This window comes from Gracilinanus agilis, chromosome 5 (genome assembly GCF_016433145.1).
Source record: "Gracilinanus agilis isolate LMUSP501 chromosome 5, AgileGrace, whole genome shotgun sequence".
Classification (NCBI taxonomy): domain Eukaryota; kingdom Metazoa; phylum Chordata; class Mammalia; order Didelphimorphia; family Didelphidae; genus Gracilinanus; species Gracilinanus agilis.
The window spans coordinates 110,157,807-110,171,855 of record NC_058134.1 but is presented as its reverse complement, the minus strand read 5'-3'; the positions used below and the strand labels follow the sequence as shown (position 1 = coordinate 110,171,855).

The following is a 14,049-nucleotide window of genomic DNA, read 5'->3' as shown; positions in this document are numbered from 1 at the left end:
GAAAACAGATATTTTTATCAAGTTAAAAAATAAGAATGGGATATAGTTCTCCAAGGGTGCATCACCAATTTGGTGACTCCATCGACTGGAAAGCAAGTTAAATTTTTCTAAGACTCTCCTTGACACGTATCCCACCCCCTACCTTTCCCTATGTATACCTCAGGTTCATAAGATCATAGATCTAGAAGGAACCTCAAAAACCATTTAGTGTAACCCCCCTGTTTTATAGATAAGGAACATGAGACTGAAAAAGACTCAGTGATTTGCCCAAGGTCACACAAGGTCTGAACATCAGAAGTATGATTTGAATGATGGTCCTCTGGTTCCAGGGCTTTTCCTACTGTGCCACACAGCCTCCTGGGGAAGCATTGACAAGCAATTGACTCAATTGGAAGCTCAGAGGGCATGCTAGCTGTCACACTCAAAAAAGGATGTATAGCAATGAGATATAAGTCCGTGAGGGAGTCAGTAGGGTTTGTTCTAGCTATGGCTCCCAGATAGTATGGGGGTAACTTTCAGAGCTGTGCAAACAGAACCCTAGAGAGTTTAGAATGTCAGGAGAATGGGTGCTGGTGCTGAGTGGACTCTGGTGCCTCCTCTGGTGTTTAGAATCCTAAAACTGAATGCCCTCTGGGGCCCAGCACTGCACCCCATACAGAGATATCAGCATTCTGTGGACTACTGGTGGTGAACTGGCAGCGAGAAGTATCTGATTGGCACAGTTCTGAAACTCCAGTAGTCCCCTCACAGGAAATGTGCCCTGAGGAGGGAGGGGAGGGCACACCAAGCAGACCCACAGCTCAGCTGAGTGATTCAGCAGGAAAATGTATGAGAGGAGATCTGTGTCACTAATTTTAAAGCCCAAAGGCACCTCCCAACGCTAAGCATAACAAATTGCTGCAGGCTCTTGGCCACTATTCCAAACCCTTTTTCTTGACCTGCCTTGTTTCCTGTCTTACTTATTTACTGCTCTGGCCCTTGACTCTGATTTTTGTTTCTGCATCCGGATCCTGCTGTTGCCTGGTTCTCTCATCCCAGTTGCTATGTAACATGGACACAACCTTTTACCTCTAGACCTCTCAGAATATTTATTGAGGGTTGTTATTTTTTTTTTTAATTTAAACCCTTACCTTCCATCTTGGAATCAATACTGTGTATTGTCTCATAGGTGGAAGAGTGGTAAGGGTGGGCAATGGGGGTCAAGTGACTTGCCCAGGGTCACACAGCTAGGAAGTGTCTGAGGCCAGATTTGAACCTAGGACCTCCCATCTCTAGGCCTGGCTCTCAATCCACTGATCTACCCAGCAGCCCCCGAGGGTTATTTTTTTTTGATGATGATGATGGTCAGTCATTTTAGTCATGTCCCAAATGGGATGCCATCAATTTGGGATTTTCTTGGCCAAGATACTAAAGTGATTTGCCATTTCCTTCTCCAGCTCATTTGGCAGATGAGGAAACTGAGGCAAATAGGATTATGTGACTTACTGGAATTACCTATTGACAATCCCTTCATTCTGAACCATAGCTCTTACTTGACCTCCTATAATCTGACTAGTGGCCTACCCTGAAGAACTCAGCCCATGCTACCAAGCTTACCTCAGGGTCAGACTATATACTAAGACAGTTTAATCTACAGGAGGCATGTAGGTGGTGCAGTGGAGAGAGCATTAAATTTGTGATCAGAAAGATGACACTTACTAGATGTGGACCTGGACAATTTACTAAGCCATTCCTGTTCAAATAAACAAAAAACACACCAAGAAGCACAGGAGTCAATGGACCTTTCCTTAATATGATGAGTACTATCTATTTAAAGCCAAGAATGATCATTATCTGTAATAGGGGCAAAACAAGTTCCTTAGCTTCACTCCCCTCATCTATAAAATGGGGAGAACTATAGAATCTACTTCACAAGGTTGTTATGAGGATCAAATGAGATAATATTATCCAACATATGTAAGTTGTGCTTTGCATAACTTAAAGCACGACAAAATGTTAGCTATAATCGACAGCTCAGATTCTTTTATAGGATGAACTCGTATGCCTCGCTGTTTGGGTATCTAATGGACAGTTTCACACCCAAATCTTCCCATTCGCACATCTTATCCTCTCCTTCAAGCATAATTATAAGTGTTTGTTGAGTTGAATTGAAGCACCCAGTGCCCTGCTATTAGAGCTCTGTCCATACAGAAAACCAGGTTCTCTTGTGATCACTAATTTTGCTTGTCCCTTGCGTCATGCCTAATATAAATGGATTGACTTGCCATCAGGTTTATGCCGCAAATGCAACATGAAAATCTATATTTATATAAAAGATTCAAAAAGAAAAGGGCACAGTATGATGGAAAGAGCACTAGATTTCAATTCAGTGGACCTGGTTTTGAATCCTGAGTTTGCCACTTACAAGCTATGTGAACTTAACAGAAATTACTTCCCCTCCAGGGACTAGTGGTTCATCATCCGTAAAACGAGGAAGCTTGAGTAGAGGTTTTCTAATGTCCCTTCCAAGTCTACGTCCTGTGATACTAGGGAAAGATTATTTGCTCTACAAAAAATTCCAACCAAGAGCCTCTAGTACAATACGAATTGTATTTACCAAATTATATTCACAGAAGCTTCTTAGAAGCACTACTTTTACATGAAGTAAAGTTCCCATGAATTTATTATCTATTTCCCCATAGATCAAACACTGTCCTTCAGTTCTCTGGCTGGGTATCTCCTCCATTTTAGGGTATCTATTTCAGATTGTAAGCTACCAGAGAGTAAGGGGCACGTTTATGTAGCTCTCCTTTTCTGGTATGCTATGAGTGCTGGTGAAGATCAATTGCAATAATTTGGCTTTTGTCAGTCATCTGGTAAACATTTATTAAGTACCAGCCAGGTGCCAATGGGTACAACTATTTCTTGGGTCAGCTCTATTTGAATCTGCACTATTCGGAGTTGTAATTATATAAAATATGATCATTGGTTCTAGCCCAATGGAAACAGTGTAAATTCTAATCATGTGGTTACTTCAGGGGATTCATTATCTGCAATTTATCTGGGCTGAGTGTACTGTGTGCCAGGCACTGTGCTAAACACTGGCGATGCAGAGAAAGGCAAAAGGAGAATCATGGGATGTCAGTGCATTGCACATACTAACTTGAAAAACTGTTTGCTGAATTGAGAGCTGTAAAGAACATTCGAGATCTAGCCTAGCCTACTCTTTTCACAAAGAAAACCAAGGCTAAAAAGGTTAAGAAAGCTAATTAGTAGCAGATACATGCCTAGAATTTAGGTCTCCCAGCTCTCAGTCTAGGGCTCTTTTCTATCATGGTACATTGCCTCCTCTTAACACCTCTGTGGAATCAGCCTTCATTGCAGAGGGAATAAGAAGTTTGAAGGGGGGGAAGGGTAAATTTTGGAGCATACATCTTTTTTGGGGGGTGGTGGGGGGAAGACAGGCTCCAAGTGAAGTACTGGAGAGGCTCTGCAGAGCTAGAGTTTAACAGTAGGATTCTGGTTACCGATGGACAAGTTAGAAGAGGTGCCAGAAGATGGAAAAGAGCACAAAGGTAGAGATAGGTGGGAGTTTCACGTCTTTGCCACTTCATTCGGGCATTGTAAGCTTCCTAGGGTAGGGCCAACATATACTGGTGAACAAGCAAAACTTGAGGAGATTAGGGAAAGGCAATTTCCATCTGGGGAGAGAGGCAGTATCCAAAATGGGAACCAAACATAATCCAAATGAGTATCGGGGTCCCTTCAGAGGCCGGAAATCCAGTGGGCTAAGATGAATGGGAAACCAGTTACAGGAAATCAGTTTGAGAGATTAATGCCAGATCAAAAGCAAGACACAGAGCGCCTTAGGGGAACTGTTTGACTCAACCCTTCTCCCTAAAGCTTCCATCTTTTATGATGATTATTTGCAATCCCTCACTCTAGCCAGTCTGTGTGGTCCCTGTCCAGGTCAGCCTTTCTCCTTCCAGAAATGCCATGTTGTTGAACACCAGGGTTCTCTGGTATAACACCAGTCATCTCATCTGCTCCTGAAAATAGTTTCCATCATCAAGCCTTCCAAGGGCTAGCCCATTTTGCTGATGCTTGCATGAGTCTATTCAGCTGAAGGCAGCCACAGTTCAATGCCTGTGCTCATCCAGCCTCTTTTGTACCAGTTCCACATATTAGAAATGTCTGAGTTTTGTGCAGAAACAAGCAGTATATTTGTAAATGGAGTCACATAATTAGAACATGGACTTGCATAACAATTAGCATGTGCAATTAGGCACAGACTTCTCGTCCTTTAATTAGACAATCAAGACATCTAATTACAAAATTAAGATGTAATCATGTGGCCAAAACTTGGTATATTTCTTTCTATCCATCAGAAATTACATTAAAAAAATAATTCACTAGCAGATGGGTGGAAAAGTGAATAGAGAAAAAAAAATTAAGGGCAATCAAGGCAACCTCTCTGGACCTTAGTTTCCTGACTTGAAAAATAAGAGGTGGGACTAGATGATCTCAAAGATCCCTTTTGGCTCCAAATGCTATAGTCAGACTATTCTTCTTTATTCATATTAATACTTGGGCATGACAAGGGTGATTGAAAATGTGAAAAACAGTTTTAAAACAATTACCTTTGAAACATTATGGCTAACCTTCGATGGGGTAGTAAAATAATATTAGAATCAGATTTGGAGAATAATCCACAATATCGACTAAGATCAATGTGGTTCTTTTCTTTCAAAGCATCCCAGATGTTTTCTGCTCACTCTATACTAGGCTTTGCTTAGCTCTTGTGTCACCTCCTACACAGTCCACTCTTGATTCCCCAACCAGCCCCCAGCAATGACTTTGTCTATGACTGGATACTGGTCTCTCTGTATATATGCTGTTTCCCCCTACTAGAGTGGAGGATCCTTGAAGGCAGGCATGGTTTCAGTTTTGTCTTTGAAATCCCTAGCACCTCACTCAGTGCCTGGCACATAGCAGGCATGTGAGAAGGACCCGCTGAGTTTAATTCCAACGTTCCTGTGAAAAAAGGAAGGATCCAAGCATTGTGCTCTTTCTTTTTGTGTCATTCAATACATTGGTCCCAAGAGTTCTTTGCATGCTGCTATCTAGCCAGTTTGACTTGCCATTATTGAATTAGATGAATTTTTCCATCCCTATCTAGAGGTCTAGGTGATATGGAACAGTATCACCAGAGAGGCTGTGAGTGATCAGCTAATGGCAAAGTCCCAATTTCATAGCTGATTCTACTTGTCTTTGGTTCTCTGTGAGATCACTTGACATAGATTGAGGATTTATATTTGTGTGGGTGTGGGGGGGGTTAGAAATTTAATTGGGATGGTACTGAGTAAGTAGATTAATTTAGATAGAATTGTCATTTTTACTATATTTAAATCTGACTTTATGTGTATAAAAAGGATTTTATGAGTATGTTCATATAGTTCCTGGATTTGCCCTGGCAAGTCTTCTTCCAGGTATTTTATATTGTTTATGGGTTATTTAAAATTAACTATCTCTTCTTGCAGAGTTTTATTAGTGATAAATAGAAATGCTAATGCTTTCTTTTCTTTTCTTATCTTGCTACTTTGTTAAAAGTATTTTTTCAACTAACTTTTTAGTTGAATCTCTAGGATTTTCCAAGTATTATATCATTTACAAAATTTTGTAAATGTATTTTCCAAGTATTATATCATTTACAAAAAGAGATAGTTTTATTACTTCATTGTCCATTCTGATTCCTTTCATTTCTTTTTCTTTTTTTAAAAAAAACTTTTTACTTTCTGTCTTAGAACCCAGGATCTCTTATAGCTAGCTGCCCCCCCCCCAATTTCTTTTTCTTATTGCTATTACTAACATTTCTAGCACATTATTGGATAATATTAGTGATAATGGGCATTCTTGTTTCATTTCTATTCTTATTGGTAAAATTTCTAGCTTATCCTTTTCACAGAAAATGCTTATTGATGGTTTTAAGTAGGTGTTTCTTATTTTAAGGGAAAATTCACTTATACTTATAGACTTTCAAGTGTTTTTTAATAGGGATGAGTGTTGTGTTTTGTCAAAAGTTTTTGCTTCAATTGATATAATCATGTCATTTTTGTTACTTTGCTATTGATATAATCAATTACGTTAATAGTTTTCCTTTTATTGAACTAACCCTGCATTCCTGGTATAAATCCTTTTTGGCCATAATGTTTAATTTTTGTGATATATTGTTGTAGTCTGCTAATTAGTATTTTACTTATAATTTTTCAGCAACATTTATTAGGGAAATTGGTCTATAATTTTTTTTCTCTGTTTTTGTCCTTCCTGTTCTTTAGGTAGCAGCACCATATTTGTTTCATAAAAGAAGTTTTATAGAACTCCTTCTTTGCCTATTATTCTAAATAATTTATTTAATATGATCTTTAAACATTTGATAGAATTCACTTGCAAATTCATCTGGTTCTGATGCTTTTGTCTTAAGAACCTAATTATGGTATATTAAAATTATTTGTCTAAGATTGGTCTGTTTGGATATTCTAGTTCCTCTTTTGATAATCTGAACAGTTTATGTTTTTGTAAATGTTCTTCCATTTCAGGTAAATTGTTAAATTTGTTGGCATTTAATTGAGCAAAATAACTCCTAATAATTGCTTAATTTCATCTTCATTACTAGTATATTCACCCTTTTAATTTTTTGATACTAGTGATCTAGTTTTCTCTTCTCTTTTAAAAAACTTATATTAACCAATAGTTTATTAATTGTATTAGTTTTTTTAATAAAACCAACACCTAGTTTTATTTATTCAGCAGATTTTTTTACATTCAATTTTATTAATGTCACCTTTAATTTTCAGAATTTCCTATTTGATGTTTAATTGGGAATTTAAAATTTGTTCTTTTTCTGTTTTTTAATGCATACTCAATTTATTGATATGCTCTTTCTCTATTTTATTGATATAAGCATTTAGATATAAATTTTCTTCTGATTACTGATTTTACTGCTCCCTCTAAGTTTTGATATGTTCTTTCATATTATCATTCTCTTTAATAAAGGTATTTATTGTTTCTATGACTTGTTCTTTGATGCACTCATTCTTTAAGATCAGATTATTTAGTTTCCAATTAATTTTTAATCTGTATTTCCATGGTCCTTTATTAAGTAATTTTTATTGCATTTTTTATTTGAAAAGGATGCAGTTAACATTTCTGCTCTTCTGCATTCAATTATGAAGTTTTTTAAAAGATCTTTTATTCATTTTTTTAAAACCCTAATATCTTTTTTTTTCTTCTAACTTCTGCGTATTAGTTCCTTGGTGGAAGAGTGGTAAGGGTGGGCAATGGGGGTCAAGTGACTTGCCCAGGGTCACACAGCTGGGAAGTATCTGAGGCTGGATTTGAACCTAGGACCTCCCATATCTAGACCTGACCCTCAATCCACTGAGCTACCCAGCTGCTCCCAAGCCCTAATATCTTTATATATCCTTCTATGTTAATTTTATTTGTTACAGGGCTAGGCAATGGGGGTTAAGTGACTTGCCCAGGGTCACACAGCTAGGAAGTGTCTGAGGCCAGATTTGAACCTAGGATCTCCTGTCTCTAGGCCTGGCTCTCAATCCACTGAGCCATCCAGCTGCTCCCCAATTATGAAGTTTTAATGGCCTAATATGTGCTCAATTTTTGTAAAGGTGCCATATAATACAGAGAAAATGATCTATTTCTTTCTATTTCAATTTGATTCTTTCCAGATATCTAGCATATCTAGCTTATCTAAGAGTCTATTCATCTCTTTGACTTCTTTCTTATTTATTTTTGGTTAGATTTATCTAGTTCTGAGAGAGGAAAGTTGAAATCTCCCACTATTTTAGTTTGGCTATCTATTTCCACCTATAATTCATTTGTATTTTCCTTTATAATTTGAATGCTATTGCATAGGTGCATATATGAGTAGTATGAATATTCATTATCCATAATACCTCTTACATAATGTAGTTATCTTTTTAAATTAAATCTATTTTAGTTTTAACTTTGTCTTTTTTTTTAAACATCAGCTGAAGCATAAAACTCCAATTCTTTATTTTTACTCTCTGTGTGATTTTCTTTTTTTATTTTTTAAAAAAATTATATTTTATAGTGGAATTTAATGGAAACATATTATACATTTACTAACTCTAGTATATAACAAAGCCTTCATACCACTTGCTAGTACAAGGTTTGCTTAATTCCAGTGAGACACCTTTTACTGTTAATTCTTTTTAAAAAAATTTTTTTTATCTTGACAACAAATTTCCACATAAGTTTTCTGAAGTTCTGTAATCCATATTGTCTCCCTCCTCGAGCTGACAAGCAATTCAGTTTGGATTATACATATTTTTATATAATTCATTTTTGTAAGTGAATAATCTTATAAAACTAAAACTCCAAAACATATACCCAAGTAAAGAAGTGATAAATCATGTTTTCATCTGCATTTCTACTCTAATAGTTCTTTCTCTGAAGGTGGATAGCATTCTTTCTCATAAGTCCCTCAGAATTGTCCTGGATCATTGTATTATTGTTAGTATCAAAGTCTATCACATTTAATCATTTCACAGTATTGCAGTTACTGTGTATAATGTTCTCCTGGTTCTGCTTATTTCACTCTGCATAGTGTCTCTCTTTTCAAGTGTGTTTCTTGTAAACAATATATTATTGGGCCTGGGGGTTTTGCTTTTATTTTATAATGGTTCTGGTTTTTTATCTATTCTACTATCTATTTGCATTTTATAGGTGAATTCATCCCATTCACATTAAAAGTTATTATTACTAGTTGTATATTTCCCTCTATTCCATTTATACTCAGTTTATCTTTCACTCTCTTTTTACACTTTTGCTCCTCCTCAGAAGTCTAATTTACTTCTGACAGTTTTCCCCCTAATCCACACACTGTTCTAAGAGTCCCCGCCTTTACATTATCCCATTGCTTTCCTACTTCTCTTTAAGTTAAGAATACTTCTACATCCTACTAGATATGTTATTCCCTCTTTAACCTACTTCCAATGAGAATAAGGTTCCCACATTGCCCGCCTTCCACCCTATCCTTCCCTCTACTGTAATAGTTCTTCCATTCACATTTCTTTTGCATGAGATAATTTACTCCATTTTACCTTTCCCTATCCAATTTTCCTTTTTTAGGATCATCCCATAATAATCAGCTCAACCTTAAACCCTCTATCTATGTACACTCTTTTGAACTACTCTACTAATGATAACATTCTTAAGAGTTACAAATATTTTCCCATCTAAGAAGTAAACAGTTTGACCTTATTAAATCCCTTATAATTAGTCTTTCAGATTTGCCTTCTGTTGATTTGTTCCTTATTCTTGTAAGTCAGATTTTCTTTTCAGCTCTAGTCTTTTCCTCAAGAATACTTCAAAGTCTGTTAGTTCATTAAAAATTTTTTCCCTTGTAGAAGTCACTAAATTTTGCTGGGTAGGTTATTCTTGGTTGTGCAAACCCAGCTTCTTTGCTCTTCAGAATATTGTATTCCATGTCCTTCAGTCTTGTAATGTAGAAGCTGCTAAATCTTGTGATATCTGCACTGTAGCATCACAATATTCAAATTCTTTCTTTCCAGTTGCTTGTAATATTTTTTTCTTGACCTGAGAGCTTTGAAACGTGGCTATAATATTTCTATGACTTTTAAATTTGGAGTTTCTTTCAGATGGCGATCAGTGAATTTTGTTCAATTTCTATTTTACCTTCTAAGTCTAGAACTTCAAGCAATTTTTCCTTAACAGTTTCTTGAAGTATAGTGTCTAGACCCTTTTTTAAATCAGAACTTGTAGGTAGTCTGGGAATTTTTCTATTATCTCTCTTCAATCTATTTTTCCAGGTTATTTGTTTTTCTAATGAGATTTTTCATTCTTTATTTTTTCATTCTTTTTATTTTGTTTGATCATTTTTTTATTATAAAGTCATCAATTTCCCCTTATCTAGTTCTAATTCTTAAGGAGTTATTTTCTTGGTTTAGCTTTTGGATCTCTTTTTCTAATTAGTTGACTTTCTTTTCATAATTTTTCTTGCTTTTTATTTTAAAACTCTTAGCTTCTGTCTTAAAATTCAAACCAAGTCTCAGCTCTAAAGCAAAAGAGTGGTAAGAGCTAGGCAATTGTGGTAAAGTGACTTGCCCAGGGTCACACAGCTAGGATGTATCTGAGGACAGATTTGAACTCAGGACTTCCCATTTCAAGGCCTACCTCTCTATTACTGAGCCATCTAGCTGCCACTTTTTCTTGCTTATCTTGCATTGTTCATTTCTTTTCCCATTTCCCACTTAAGCTCTCTTATTTTATTTTTAAGGTCCTTTTAAAGCTCTTTCAAGAACTCTTTTGGGTTCTTTTTTGTGACCATTTTGCATTTTTTCTTTGGAACTTGAGAAACTGTTTTGTCTTCAGAGTTTGAACCCTGATCTATCACCATGTTAGCTCTCTATGGTTCAGTACTTTCTCCATAATTTTACTCATTTTAAAAAATAGTCTATTTTTTGGCTGTTACTTTATATTAGGGTCAGGCTTGGCCCCCAAGGTATTGGGGAAAATATCTTGGATTTGGGTTTTTTTTTTATGCTGTGGTTTTTTGAACTCTATCTGGAGGCCTTTGACCTCTTAGTTCCTCCAATCCAAGGCCAGGTGTGGTCACTGCTTCTTCAGCTGACACCTTGGTTTATGACCTCAAATATTCTTCTCTACCCCTGACCCACAACCAGGGTACCTAGAGCTGCTGCTAATACAATTGCTCTTGCTCTCTGCAGTCCCTCCAACAGCTGCAAGGTTCAGTTCATTCGTCTGCCTAGAACCAAAACTAAAGACTGCTCTCTTGGAAGTGACCACAACCAACAGGGTCCTACCCTTTTGTAGCCACACTTACTAGTGTATGCTCGTTCTTCTTTGTCTGCAGCCACAACCTGGGACCAACTCTGGTCAGCATGTCTGGACCCTGCATCCAGAGCCAGTGGAGGGACCTCTTAATCTTCCCATGATCAGCTGCCTAATCCCCACATGGGGGAATCCATGGGATGACAGATCCCGAAGTTAAGGCTGCTACTTATGCAACTACAAACAGGGGTTGCTGTTTGTTGTGTCAACATGGAATCTAGAAACCCCAAACTTGTAGCCTAGTAAAATCTGATGAACCCCAAGTTTTAGGACTAGCTGATAAGCTGGAGACCCCAAAGCTTGTACTGGTTCCCTGTTCCCATGAAAATCCATCCTGAAGGGAATCTCAGGCTAGCAGTTTCAGATTGAATAATGGATCCTGGGGTGACTCTTTAGCACAGTAGACAGCGGCCTGAGTTCAGGCCTCCAAAGGAGGGTATGACACAGTGGGAAAGGCTTCTGGAGACAAAAAGAGTCATTTGATTTGGGTTTGGCCCCACCTGACAGGAATTGTCTTTTACTCCAAGGTCCATTATTCAGTCTGAAGCTGCTAGCCTGAGATTTCCTTCAGGGTAGAGATTCTCACAGGAACACAGAACCAGTTCAAATTTTGGAGTCTCCAGCTTATCAGCTAGTCCTTAAACTTGGGGTTCATCAGATCTTACTAGGCAACAAGTTAGGGGTTTCTAGATTCCATGTTCACAGTTGACTCTGGTATCTACCCAGACGTATCTATATATCAATCAGGCCAGATCACTACCTTGGGAGGTCAGATCTTTCTTAACATCCTCCCAAATTGTTTTAGGCAGGACAACAGCTTTATACTGACTTTGAATTATTTCTGCTGCTCTAAAAGTCACTTTGAGGCATTATTTTAAATTATTTGTGGGGAATTTGGGAGAGCCAGGTGAGTTTCCTACCTTATTCTGCCATCTCCCCATAATTCATCCCTCATAAACCCTCTTGAAATTTTTATTTGTCTATTGAAAGACTCATGTTTATTTATATTTATCAATTTCATCATAGAAAAGGAAATTTAAAAAATAGAAATCCCTTATAGCTTTAAGTTTGATTCAACAAACATTCATGATTGTGAATATTATCTTTATTTCCCTAGTAATCAGGCAGGGTCCTAGCACAATAGTTCCTTTGCTTTTAATTCCCCAAACTAAGAACATTTTACTCACTGCAAAGCCAGCAGTCTCCCCCTTACCCTGAAATTTACCCGTCTAGATCCTAATATTAATTTCTTGTCTTCGTGGTTTGTTTTATTTTCATTATTCAGGTATTCTACTTCTGCATTTTCCAGCCTTGAGAAAGTGGGCATTAGACACCCTAAGCCTCTTCCTTTTATTGGTAACTTGACCTTCTTCAGACAGGTAAGGGAGATTGCCTTCCATACTTTTGCTTGTTTAGTGGGGGGGGGGTGGGGAAGGAAGCTGAGGAGGGAGGGAAACTTGATAGATTTGGCTCAGGATGCAATTCATGCTCCTGAAGCAAGGGTGAAGAAACAATTGCCAAAAAATAAAAACAAATCGGAGAAAACAAAATGGTTCTTGCATACCAATGAATAAAGAGATGAATAATGCAAACATCTGGCACTTCTATTCCCTATACTCAAATTAGAGAGAAATGTTTTTTAGGGGGGAAATTATTGCAGCACTTGGTTGAAAACATTCAGTAAATTCTGGTTTCTCCCCTTGATCACAGTGGCCAGCCATAATCTGTCTGTCCCTTCTCCTTCCCTCATCTGGGCAGATCTTTCCAAATTTTCTCAGAGTGCAGTATTGTAGGTTCCTGTTTTACTTGTATGTAGGTTTGCTCTGCTATATGGCATACATTCTGTGAGAGGCAACAGTCAAAAGAGCATTAGTCTAGAGTCAAGCCTTAGAAAGAACACTAGATGTAGAATCAAAAGTCTGGGGTTTGAGTCCCAGCTTTGTCCTTTACTAGTATTCTTCAGCAAGTAACTCGTCAGAACCTTATTTTCTTTGGTTTTAAATCGAGGGTTAAAATAGCTGGCATTGCTCAGAAGCCTTCTGATTGATAAGGCATTTATTTTATTTATATTTTCTATTTAATAATAGTCTGAATAGAATAAAAATATTGGCACAGTTATTTTTTTAAACCCTTACCTTCCTTCTTAGAATCAATACTGTGCATTGGCTCCAAGGCAGAAGAGCAGTAAGGTCTAGGCAATGGGGGTCAAGTGACTTGCCCAGGGTCACACAACTAGGAAGTGTCTGAAGATCTCCCATCTCTAGGCCTGACTCTCAATCCACTGAACCACCTAGCTGCCCCTGATCTGCACAGTTATGTAGCATTATAGGTCACAGGAATAAGGCTTTTGGATTTGATGGTTAGGAAGTCCTTTGTGATCTGATGAGATGGGAAAGGAGAGGGGGAAAAAGTAGAAAAGTGATATAAAGGAATTAATTAAAATATAAAAATTAAAAATAAAAGGATGGGCAAAGGAGGCAACAAAGGAAGCTGGAACTACAATCCTATTGTTATTCCAATCAATTAATCAATAAACATTTATTAAGTGCCTGTGATGGTGCCAGGCACTGCGCTAAGCACTGGGGATACAAAAACAGACAAATGAAATTATTATCAAATGAGATTACAGTTAGGAAATCTTTGTTAGCCTTAAGACATATTATAAGGAGCAGGTATTGTCTATCCCATTTCAGAAATGAGAGACTGAAGATCTGACAATCCAAGGTCACTAGGAGGCATCAGAGCCAGAACCCAAGTTCCTGGCTTCCTACCCCAAGACCTGACTGAGTCCAAGGCTGCTTCTACTTAAAGTGCCATATATAAATGTGCATGATTTAATCTATCAGTAAATGAATTGATTAATGAAAGGAATTTTTATTATAAATGAATCCTGCTCGCAGAAGGTCATCTCTTCCCTTTCTCCCTCCTTCCCTTCCACCTTTCCAACATCCTCATAGCTACACGCCATCAATCACATATTAAATGTTGTTAGCATTTTGTTATTTGTGTTTCCTGAGGCTTATCAGGATTGGTCATTTTGCTGTTTAATGTTTAGAATGCATTAATGTGGCAAGGAGCAATATTTCTTAGAGTAAAGAAGTTCACCTGGAACCTGCCTATATAGAATTTGTAATTTTTACAATTTGAAAATTTTGA

General features: G+C 37.3%; 1 protein-coding gene across 1 annotated transcript in view; it reads left to right on the top strand.

The window, feature by feature from the left end:
• TBXAS1 (thromboxane A synthase 1) overlaps positions 1–14,049 on the top strand; it is a 250,491-nt gene that overhangs the window by 52,043 nt on the left and 184,399 nt on the right. The window contains exon 2 of the mRNA XM_044678622.1: positions 12,179–12,272. Within this exon, the coding sequence (XP_044534557.1) occupies positions 12,179–12,272 (94 nt within the window). The remainder of the gene's footprint in view (positions 1–12,178; positions 12,273–14,049) is intronic.